The 12,666-nt window shown below is 36.8% G+C and overlaps 1 protein-coding gene across 5 annotated transcripts in view; it reads left to right on the top strand.

Annotated features, from left to right (window-relative positions):
- The first annotated feature begins 375 nt into the window (after window positions 1-375).
- The window catches only part of LOC118744543 (ell-associated factor Eaf), a 63,516-nt gene continuing 51,225 nt past the window's right edge, over window positions 376-12,666 (top strand). The window contains exons 1-3 of one of the 5 annotated variants that reach the window (XM_036477660.1): window positions 376-693; window positions 1,872-2,840; window positions 2,955-3,047. In XM_036477660.1, the coding sequence (XP_036333553.1) occupies window positions 2,714-2,840; window positions 2,955-3,047 (220 nt within the window). In that variant the 5' untranslated portion in view covers window positions 376-693; window positions 1,872-2,713. Of the gene's footprint in view, window positions 851-1,871; window positions 2,841-2,954; window positions 3,048-12,666 lie in introns of all 5 variants that reach the window. The other 4 variants (XM_036477659.1, XM_036477658.1, XM_036477657.1 and 1 more) reach the window with 4 other exon arrangements.

Raw genomic sequence — 12,666 nt, 5'->3', positions numbered from 1 at the left:
TGCAATCAAGTAAAAGGTAAAATAAGCAGCTGTGACCTTGAAAATGTCAGCTGTAGATCGATATTAAATAATAATATAATAATTCGCCGTTTGCCGGCATATCCTTATAGTTATTAAGTTTGGCAATTGTCTTACATAATCAATAGTAATCTCTCAATACAAAGTTTTTGGTTTTAATAAGATTCAATTCTTTTGCAAATCTTTGAAAAAAGATTTTTATAAAATTTTTGGCATACGCATGTATTTCTTTAAATTTTATGAAAAAGATTTGCAAATATCTTCAATGCAACCCTGCGCTACGAATAGGAAGGAAACATAGACAGCGATAAACAGTGACAGGCAACCAGTCACACAGCGAAAAGACCAAAAACGGCGAACTATCATTGAAGTGATGAAAGTGCAAGAAACGTAGACGAGACAACGACGACAGCGCGACGACGTTGAAATCAATCGAAAGAGAAAATTTTTATTTGACCAACACTCATGAAAAAGTGCTTAAAAATCGGCAATAACGCGTTTGCGGAAATTGAAAAACTTTAATAAATTGGAAAAGTGCAAAAAATCGTTTCGAGATTTTTGTGGACGTGTAAAATTTCAGTGTCGTCGTTGCGGCAGGTGCGCTGGAACGTCGCGAGGTGCGCCGTCGTCGAAATCGAAACCAAAAACGTTGACAAAGCATCGAAATAATTCCGTGTATGGAAAATAACCCCAAAAATCTATGAAATCGAATAAAAATTAGTGTTCTAGGTTAGACCGTGGGTGCACATACAAAATTTCCTTTTCTTTTATACAACGCGTATGCGTTTGCTAAAGTGAGTGTAGTAACAGCGTACAGACGCAATAAATCTTGGTATGTAAAAAAAAAACAACAAAAAATATAGTGAAAATTGCAACAGTTTCGCCACAGGCAGCAACAGCGCCAACACACGCCACCACCACCACCACAGCGCATGATGACCGTCGCCCCAGCCCCCTATTCAATTCTCTTATGTTCCATTCGCAGTCGATGGCGTCGACGTCAGATACTGAGACGTCAATGACGTCGACGCGCGCGCTGCTGGGAGTTGTTGGTAGTAGGTTGCAATTTTATTTCTTTCAATTCCTCTTTTCTACTTTGCCATTACTTTTCTTCGGTGAAAAGTGGTCAACAGGCCATATGCTTGTGGGGGTGGTATTGGTGACAGCTGAGTGGCGACACTGCCTACCAATGCTGTTGCTGTGGGCTGATGTCGTTATTGTTGTTGTAGCGGCTGTAACGGCGTGCCATACCTTTCATATTTGTCGCACGCATTGCGTTACTGCGGATTTTCGATTTGTGAAAGCCGGAGGAATGCAAAGGCCGTAAATGCAAACATATGTTCTGACAGCTGCAGTACGAGGAAAAGAAGAATATGTACCAGGAGACATACAAAATTAAAAATCTCAATCTTTTCGGATGTGCAAAAATCACTATAATGGAATGCTAAAAAATTTCGTCTTAAAAATCACAAGTTTACTTTGTCAGAAATTAGCATACATATGTACATTATGTACTTAACCAACTTGTGGGATGAGTTATATATTGAGTCAGCATAAGCTGCAGTTCGTAGTGAATCGCAAAGTTTCCCATTTATTAGGGTTCGTAGACTTTGCTAGGTAATACCTTGTCATAAGAGTGGGGCTCATAGATGCCCACCGCATATGCGTGCAATTTTGAAAGCAAGATTTTTAGGACGTTTCGAATTAAGACTAGTAGATACTACATAATTACATACTATGTATATAATTGTGTACCTACATGCATATGTAAATAGCACATCTACAGTTTCCCGATAAGTGATCGCTTAGTGATTAATCAATTTTATATACCCATGTATCTACTTTGTTTTCAGAATCAAAATAATTAAAAACAAAATGTGTGCTAAGTGTAGTGCGTATCGCCAGCTGATTTGAAAAGCAGAGGTGCTGGGCGTTAGAAACTCGCGCCTGGTAGTGTGCAATCCACTATTTTTTTAATTTTAAGTGTAAATATTATATTTTTTCGTACGTGAGCGTGTGTGTGCAATTCCGTATTGCACCATAAACCGAAAAAATTCCGAAGTCATCGGGCACCACCACGTTACAGCGTCTCAAGGCCAAAGCTGCAGGTGGTAGCGTGAAACGCAGTCGAACAGGCAGTGCAGCGGCTGGGGCAACAGTAACAGCGAGTAATAGTAGCAGTGGGGGTGTTGGAGGAAGTGGTCGTTCAGCAGGCGGCCGTAAATTTACAACAGGCAGTGTACAGCAATTGCAACGAAGTGGCGGCGGTGCTGGACAGTGGGCAGCAGCGGCGGCGGCGACGACGACGACGACGACGAGTGGTGCAGGTCCTGGCGGTGGCAGCGGCGGAAAATCCTATACAACGTCGCCCAACTCGATATTTCAGGCTGAACAGGAACCGGCGTATTTGCATGGTTTTCAATCGCCAAATTACAACACCACAACTGCAACAACAACACCCACAAAATCATCATATCAACAAAAACAACAGCAACAACAACACCAGTCCAATAACAACAATTACAACTACAACTATAACAACCAACACAACAACAACAGTAACACCAGTGCCAATTATACAAATTATTCAACATACGCCAATACAACATTATCGTCATCGTCACATACAAAAACCACAGCGCCTCATACCAAACTCTCAACGGCTCCAGCTGGTTCAACGTCGACAACGACGACGATGATGATGACCAAACATAAAAGTTCGCTCGCCGAGCGCCTAAATATTGGCGAGGAAGTGCGCGAATTAAAGCTTGGCTGCACATTTAATACGAAAAATACAACGACCGCCTTTCACACGATAAAATGTAAGTTCTTTAAGAAATATTCTGCATATTCTTCATACCAATTACACACACATACCAGTATTTACATATGTTATTATATTTAAAACAACATTCTTTTTCTGTTTTTTTTTATAGATGACTTTAAGCCAGCGAGTGTAGACAAAAGTAAAGTAGCTACTGTGGACGTCGGCTCCAACAATCAAGTTACTGTTACCGTGCCAAATCTAGGTGAGTTGCGCATAATATTATTGTTTAAATGGTAATGAAAGTGATGGCTTCGTTCCAAATTATCTGAGAAAGCTCTTTTTGGAATACTTTAGATATGTATTTTTATGTGTTTTAGGTACCTACTATGTACATACATACATTTGTATGTACAGCGTGGCGACGAATAACTGTTACCCAGGTTTTTTTGAGAAATAGAAGAGTCCTTTATAGATTTTGCGAAAAAGTATGTTATTGATAATTTTCCACAGATTTTACTTTAGTTGTATTAATTAGTTTTTAAATTTTAATCCTTATTTACATTTGCCAGCAGTGTAAACTTTGAGAGAAAAGTTCATTTGGCACGCAGGTCCTCGTCAGTTAATTTGTTCCATATCTTCTGTAACCATAGGCTAATTTTCTCCATTTTGAGTCCCTTATACTCCCCCTTCTGTCCAAAATAAGGCCTCATACTCAAAAATCTAATAGACTCGGGACTGGTGACTAGGACGGCCATTCATTCGACCAACCTTATACAGTTTTTTTCTTTTTTGTACTTTTTTTATACAAAGCCTAAGAAAAATACACCTGAAAAAGACTTGCGTGCCAAATGAACTTTTCTCTCAAAGTTTACACTGCTGGCAAATGTAGATAAGGATTAAAATTTAAAAACTAACTAATACAACTAAAGTAAAATCTGTGGAAAATTAACAATAAAATACTTTTTTCGCAAAATTTATAAAGGACCCTTTTATTTCTCAAAAAAAAACTGGGTAACAGTTATTCGTCGCCACGCTGTATACAGGGTGTCCCAGAAGTAACGTGCCAAACTTTAGGGGAAGGTAGGTGGGGGGTGAGCTCCCTGATAAACAAAAAAATTTCAGGTAAAAGTGTCACCGTTTTTGAAATATTTACATTTTTTCGAATTTAAAAAAAATCGTGCCTTTTCATGTGTTTTCTTTAAATGCAACTACAAACCGGGCAATACTTAGTAAATTTTTTATGTAAAAAATCTTCCAGATAGTTGCCTCTCCATACTCAAATGCAATGTAGTTAAAATATATTAAGGAACCATCATAAAATTAGGACTATTTCTGGATTTTTAACTTTTTGATATTTTCTTCCCCAACTTTGACTATCTCGGGTGAAAAAAAAATGTACTGAGCTATAACTTTACATTACATAAAAATTTGCTCATTTCATAAAGATTTCAGAAAGGTGCCACACTTACTGTTTTGAATAGAAAAAAAAAGTTATAGCCGCTTTTGTGGGTAAAGGACTGAGACACGCTAGAATGTATTTAATAGATTTAAATTGAATTTGCTTTTGTTACCGTCAAATGACATGCTAAATAGTAAAAAGGTACATAATTACTTGCTTCTGACATTATTTTATGTTACTTACCGCAATTCGGACTAGAGTCTATAACAAGGGCTATATCTATCAATATTTTGTGTGAAGGATGGGTTCACGTGAAATAAGATATACATGAGTTGTTTGAAGAAAAATTTATTCATTTATTGATAAAATATGCTCAAATTGGCGACCTTCTACTCTAATACAAGCTCGGCACCTTTTAAGAAAAGACGCTTTTAGAGATCTTAAACTCAATTGGGCTATCTCAGCAGCAGCTCCATTTATTTGTTCCCGCAAATGCTCTTCGTTTTGAATTGTTTTTGAATAAATTTTGTCCTTAAGACAGCCCCAGTAGAAAAAATCTAATGGATTCAGGTCTGGCGATCGAGCGGGCCACGTGATTGGCCCGTATCGTCCAATCCATCGGCGAGGATAAGTTTCGTCTAAATGAGCTCTTACTTCACGCCCGTAGTGAGCAGGGCACCCGTCATTTTGCAGCCATAGTCTTCGCCGCAGGTTTAAGTGTACATTTTCCAAAAGAGTTGGAAGCCGTTCCTGAAGGAACTCTAAATAACTGTGAGAGTTGAGCGTTGGCGGCAGTTCCACAGGTCCCAATATCTGACAATTAAAAATACCGCACCATAAATTTATTTTGTACCGGTACTGCGAACGATCTTCTCTCATTTCGTGAGGATTATCTATCTGCCAACTGTGAAGGTTATGTAAATTAAAATAACCATCACGTTTGCATGATGATTCATGGCTCCAAATTATTTTATTAAAAAAGTTGGGATCTGATGCATGCATTCGCAACATTTCACGGCAAAATCTAACCCTCGACAGGTAATCTCTTTCCTGTAGAGCCTGAACACGTTGAATGTGGTAGGGATGAAATCGATGGTCTTTTAAAGCTTTGTGAACTGTAGTTTTTGGTATTCCCGTCCGTCTTTCCATCATTCTGACTGAAGTCGATGGACCTAGTTCCATTTCCTCTAACACAGCTTCAACATCTACCGTTGCAGGACGTCCTGTTTCGCCGCCACGCCTTTCAGGTATGCGACCTTAAAAAAGTGAAAAATGATAGTTAACAAGCAAGCAAACAAGAAAGGTGTAAAAATCACTTACCTTCATATATTTCTCTATGGGTCCGGGCGAATACTTCACGACCCGGATGTCGACGATTGGGGTATCGCTCTGCATAGAGTCGTTGAGCAGCTCTGGCATTACAGCAAGCTTCACCGTAAATTAGGTGAATATCCGCATATTCATGCGACGTATACTGCGTGTTCTCTGTCATAGTATTAATAACACAATGTTCGAAGGGTCCAACACAAAATAATGTCAGGAGCAGGTAATAATGTACCTTTGTACTATTTAGCATGTCATTTGACGGTAACAAGAGCAAATTCAATCTAAATCTATTAAATACGTTCTAGCGTGTCTCAGTCCTTTACCCACAAAAGCGGCTATAACTTTTTTTCTATTCAAAACAGTAAGTGTGGCACCTTTCTGAAATCTTTTTGAAATTAGCAATTTTTTTATGTAATGTAAAGTTATAGCTCAGTACATTTTTTTTCACCCGAGATAGTCAAAGTTGGGGAAGAAAATATCAAAAAGTTAAAAATCCAGAAATAGTCCTAATTTTATGATGGTTCCTTAATATATTTTAACTACGTTGCATTTGAGTATGGAGAGGCAACTATCTGGAAGTATTTTACATAAAAAATTTACTAAGAAAATTCGAAAAAATGTAAATATTTCAAAAACGGTGACACTTTTACCTGAAAATTTTTTGTTTATCAGTGAGCTCACCCCCCCACCTACCTTCCCCTAAAGTTTGGCACGTTACTTCTGGGACACCCTGTATATGTACATATCTACAAATTTTGTCACCTGTGGCACTTTCTTCGACTAATTTGCGATACAGATTATATATTTTTTATTATTTAATCGAAGCGACTGAGCAAATAAGGTGTCGACAAATGATTTTATATTTTTTCTGGTTTACCTACATTGGAAGTGTACAAATATGTGTACTTGCTGTTTATTTATTCTGATTTCATTAGTCTACAGAAATAAGTATTATAACAGACTACTGCTTAACTTCAAAAAAAGTTAAATATTGCATTAATTATGGATTTTAAAAAGGTTTAGTTTAAAATATCAATTATTTATTTTTACTTACTTAAATTTAAAAATGAGGTATGAGAATTGCAGTCTTAAAATTCTGGCTATTGGTACATTAATTAAATTAAATTAAATTAAATTATATACATCGATTTATCATTAGGCGTACTATGAGATGCACCAAAAGACCATCGCATTACCTTAAGCGTGAATTTAGTGAATTTCTTCTGGATGGTTTCTATGCGACCCGAGTATTAATCGTAATAGCTATTTCAATTGACAGAACAATGTTCAAGGACACTACGGACTAAAGCTACATAAAGAGAATTCAAAATAAAAGAGATCTTGAAACTTTCAGAGTTTCATTTTATAAACCATAACATTGAATACGATTTGTTAATAACACGTCCGCAAGCGATAATAATGTTAGTTTACTATCAAAGATGGTCCCTAAATCTTTAACATCATATTTACGGAGCAAAGTAGTCTCACCTAGGAAATAATTAAACATTTTGAAGAACAAGAATAGGGGAGGACCTACCTGAGTCTTTTACGGGAAGCCCGCATTTATAATAGTTTTAAATTTTATGGAGCCGATTCTTACTACAAACTTTCAATTAGGGGAGAAGTTTTTAAATAATCTTTAGTTTGGAGCCGGTATACCAAATTTCCCAAGTTTGTATAACATTATATTCAGATTAGTGACAGTCCTTTGCCAAATATAAATCTGTGTCGTTCCGGTTACGTAGACGCGACTGCCGTGGGAACGTGAGAAGGCCCCTCTACCCGGTTGGTTGATGTCAGCCGGAATACCAGGAATGCTGCCATAAACGCTGTCCCAGCAATGCGATGGATGGAGCAAGGTAGACCAAACATGGAACGTTGCGAGGTCTACTACAGCTGCCTTGTATGTGAAGGAGCGCAAATTCGGTTTTAATTATGTGAAACTTCAAGAATTCTACTGTATGCAGTTTACTACAAGCTTTAGACAAGTTTATTGAACACGCGTCGTTGATTCGATTTTAAAGTGGCTTTAATAAAGAGGCTCTTATTTCATGAACTTGACTCTTCAAGAAATACATAGATAGACCATATATACATACATAACTAATGAACCATAATAAAATATAAAAATAAATGGCGATTTTGATTTATTTCAAGTGCTGATAGCGCATTTTTGATAAATCAACATTAAAATTATTCCAACTGATATGTACTGTGCGCAAATTTGACTTACGTAAATTAATTTTACTGTGCAATGAAAAATTGATTACGGTGTGGTTTTATTTTTAATTTTAAATGCAAATAAATACAAATTTGCATGTGTTTTGTGTGTGTAATACATATTTACAAATTCGCACTTAAAAACACACGTAAGCTCATTCAAGTGTCATAATGCTCTTGTTTCTTTGCACTTGCATATATTTTGCATTGTTGTCTATTGATACATATGTATATGAAAGCGGAAAAAACATTTCTTAAACAAATGGTTTCGGTTATTAACCCACTTTAATAACGACTATTTATTTGAAAAAAACAAATCCCATATGTTGTCAATATTTGTTTGGCACTCAGCCTCTTTTCCTTCACACTGCAGGCATATTCCAAATGCGTTCGTTTGCCTGTGTGTGTGCCTTTTAATGCAGCTCACTTGTTTTGTTTGACATTCAGCTTTCAGTCTATGCTAACGACAAACAACGTCGCCTCACCGTCAGTGGCTTTATCGTTAACGTCATCAGGCATTAATATATAGTACATACACCTATGGCCAAAATAAAAGAAACGCGACATTTTGACAAGTTTTTCCTTTATTCATTTGACTCTTGTTGATTGCTGATAATTCACTACTATTCATTTTACACGTTTTCGATAGTGTAAACACGGCCAAATACGGTCAACATCTTAAAAGGTTATTCAAATATTACTTTTAAGAAAAAAATTAAAGGTTATGCCAGAAGTGCATATGTAAAAATTTACAAAAAAAAAAGGAGTTGTAGATCTTAAAAGTACTTACTTTTCTCTTGATTCTCTATATTTTTGTAAATTTTTTAGATAAGTATTTTTAATTTATTATTTATAATTTATTTTTGTAAATATTTTAAATATGGTTCGTAAATAGCTAAAAATAGCAAAATCACACACAAACAACGACTTTGACCACCTGCTAAGCAGTTGTCGTTCGTTAAAAAAAAAAAAACACCGTTATTTGATTTAAAGAAATACCAAGGACAAACAGTTTATTTTTTATGTATGAAAACCGACTTTTGGCCACATAAGCCGCTCAAATTGCCCTTAGTGCGCCGTCAGTAAAAAATCAACGCTGTTTTTTTAGCAACCTCAAACTTGCATTAAAATTTAAAGGGCTATAAAACTGCACACCAATTTGTTTTTTTTTCGAAATACTAAATACTGTGATGAAACTTTGAACAATTTTTCCAATTTTTGTACGAAGTTTAATGTTTAGATGAAAATGTTTTTTTTTGTTAGTTATGGAGCTTTACTTAAATAAAAAATAATAGACTTTTAATAAGACAAAGAAAAATATTCAAAACTTGTTAAAATGTCGCGTTCCTATTTGTTTGCCCGCCACTGCATGTACATACACACACATAGAGGCGACCAACTGGCTACGCGTTTCCTTCGCTTTGCTGCGCCTACACCCGCAGCTCTTATCCGTTTCTGACAATAATCAGCTGACTTGTTGCCTCGCACTGACCAATTGACATTGATTGCTTTCAACGTTTCACGTTTTCAGTGCATATTTTCTAATTTTCTGCTGTCAATTTCAATGGTGTTGCTTTGAGGAATCAACATTTGATGTGATGGAGACGTGCATAGTACAATGCGCATAAGCTGATTTCGAAGAATATGTTTTTGTTAAGAGGCTTTGAAACAAATTATACATAGAAAAATTACTGCTTGAATGATAAGCTTAATATCTATGTTAGTAAGCCTTTTACATGCAACAAAGTTCGTTTTCGATAAAGAAAAGTGTTTAGGACCTATTACTGAACACATCGTAGTGTTGGACTTTTTGTGAAGTCGGCGAAAATGGTATTGTTTATTATTCAAAACATATGATACGTTCGATTTATGAAGTGGTAATTGTCAGATATTCCAAAAAATGTTATTTCGCTGGGAAAACTTTCAAATATAATTGCGTATGAGTCATAAAATTCATATCCGCACATAATTGCTTAGTATGTACATAAGGGTGGTCCAAAAATGCATGTGAAAAAGTACAGTCGGAAGTTTTATGCTCTCAATGGTTAAATAAACAATTGGGTATTACTATTGAAAGTCTCCTGAGTTTTCCGATCGAAAAATATTGATTTTCAAAAATTCTTTACCATTTCTACGAAAAGTTGTTTTCTTCCCATATAAAATATATGGAGAACTTTGAGCGCTTTGAGCGACCCCTCTAAATATTCTTTGATTTCAAAATGGAAAATAGGGGTACCATTTTTTCGACATAGAACAATCCTAGGGGGGAGAGCATTAAAATTCCAACTTTACTCTTTTTGTGCCACCCTAATGTATATAGAACAGGCTAATTGGAAAGTTTTTTTCTGCTTCTTAATTATCTCGCATTTCTATTTAACCGTTTCTCGTCCGAATCCACCAAAGCAGTCAGTGTGAGACGTTGGTAAAGAAAGAACAACACAAAAGCGTGCTTCATCGCACACATAATTAGAGACCCAGATTGAATGATCAAGTGAAAATACCAAAGCCGGCGTCATGTCGAAAAACTCGTCAGAACTCGGAACAAGTTCATTAACAAAACATAATAACTACTGGTAACTAACTGCCAGTCAGAATGAACCGAATGCCTAAGCACCACCAGCAGGCGGAGGTGGTGTTGTGTGCAGTGTATTTAATGCTGCTCGAAAGTTGGACTATTGGACTATTGCAACAATAAAACTAGTGCACACTCGTATGTACTTATGTACATATATATATATATACATGCTTTTATATGTAACTAGACTACTTACGATCACTAGTCTGTGGCCGCTGGCCGCTCATAAAACGCATCGACTGGACCAGAGGTTCCCAAACCTTTTTTTTCTCGTAGACCCCTTTCAAAACTTTACTGGTTTCGGTGGACCCCCTGCTGCTACATTTCTAACATATTCCCAAAGCTCGTCAAAAAATGTGAAGATTAGACTTGACGATGTCAATTTGCATAGCGGTTGAATTTAAAAACTAAATTCGGAGTGGCAAAAACAAAGATAAAATATTTTCTTGTGTTCTATTATTAAAATAATGTGATTGCACGCTTGCAAGTTTTAAAAAACAGAGCTCGTAAAACCATCAGGGTACTTTCTCGCTACGAGTTATATCTTTAAGAGCACTCCGAGCGCTAGCATTATTTACATTCTCTTCACCTTGAAATTCCTCATATGTTCGGATCACTCATGAATTTGAAGCACAAGAAGCACAAAAGTGTTCAAGGCAGGATGGGCAAGTGGATTCGTCATTTAGGTTTATAACAGTCAGGTGTTTGTGCGAGACTGAAGTGACCAATCAACAGTACTAGAAGTTGTCTGCAGTTCGATCTGCTCAATGAGAGCAAAAAACTAGATAGAACTTCTGTGATTGAGGGCAACATGGAGTTTGCCCACCCGCATTCCCTCGATGCCCCTACTCATTGCTGAGCTAAGTATTCACCCAGTTTCTGATGGTGGCTTCGATGGTCGTACTTGGGAGTGCTATAGCTGGTTGCGTATCGAGGAATGCCTGGTCTAAGCCAACCGTGGCCAATTATTTTGCAGGTAGTCTTTAAGGATTCTCCAAATATGAAGACACAGCAGTATACACAACTCAAAAAAATTATTGTTAAATAATGAGGCTATCAAGCAACCATTTTGGTTCTTTACTATCGAAACCAGATAAACTTTCGTGGACCCCCACTTACAACTCTTGGACCCCATATTTTTTTTACACGCCAACGTAGACCCCCATATTTTTTTAACGCCAACGTAGGCCCCCATATTTTTTTCACGCCAACGTAGACCCCGGCGATCCTCCCGTGGACCCCTGGGGGACCGTTTTGGGAATCACTGGACTGGACGAACGTCGAACTAGCGTTTTGTATTGGCGAAGCTGAGGTGTGGTGTACAAGTGAAATTGTAGCAAAGTGCATGCAAACAAATACATACTGACATATACGACTTTGCTGCCTGCTTGTGTGTGGTCCAAAGCCTCTTCGCACGCATTGAATGTTATTGAAAGTTCTGCTGTTATTTTTCACTTTTTTAACTCTTTTGATTTTTTTTGTAAATCCTTCTTGGCTAGCAGCGTTTACTTCTTCCTCCATGTACCTACGTCGTTGTCCTAAATATGTTTTTTGTTTTGTTTTTGTATTGCCAACAATTACCGGCGGGCCAGCGATTAGCTGTTAGCAGTTGCCTGCTTGCTGCCCATTGCTGTCTGGCTTTCCGTTCACTGGCCAATTTGCCTTCCGTTTTTTTTTTGTCGTATTAGCTTTCTCGTGCCATCATATTTTCTCTGGTATGCCAAGTATTTGGTAGCAGCAGCAACTGGCTTAATCGAGGCTTATATAAGAGGATAGTTACTACTTACTTATGTATATATGTATATTAGTGTACAGCTGTTTCGCGAAGTAGCTGCGGTGGCGTTTATTTTTAGATTTTTAAGCCAAAAAGACGTACGGGTACTACTCACATACATACATACACGCATATTTAATGAAAAAAATTGAGGCCATGATATACAGAGTAGCCTGACTAACTAGTGAAAAATAATATACATACATATGTACATATATGCTATATTCTCGTAAATTTGAATTTAAGTAAAAAATCGATAATTTTAGCAACTTTTCAGTTCTATTTTCGGGCTTTTTTTTAGAGATGTTTCGAAACTTTCCGCCATTTTTCGGGACCTTGACGTCATTTTTTGACCCTTCGGAATTTTTAGTAATCTTTTGCAGTTCTTCGTAACTTTTTGGGATTTTTCAATATTTTCCAGGTTTTTTCTAGACCTTATGGGCTCTTTTTCGATACTTGAAGTTTTTTTTGCACTTTTCGATTTCTTCGTGATTTTTGGGGATTTTTTCAAAACTTTTGGGAACTTCGGAATTGTTTTCGAGACATCGGATTTTTTTTGGGGATTTTTCGGACTTATTCGTGACTTT

The sequence above is a fragment of the Rhagoletis pomonella genome, unplaced genomic scaffold, assembly GCF_013731165.1.
Source record: "Rhagoletis pomonella isolate Grant_MI unplaced genomic scaffold, Rhpom_1.0 Rhpom_scaffold_00008, whole genome shotgun sequence".
Classification (NCBI taxonomy): domain Eukaryota; kingdom Metazoa; phylum Arthropoda; class Insecta; order Diptera; family Tephritidae; genus Rhagoletis; species Rhagoletis pomonella.
This window is presented reverse-complemented; position numbering and strand designations above follow the sequence as displayed.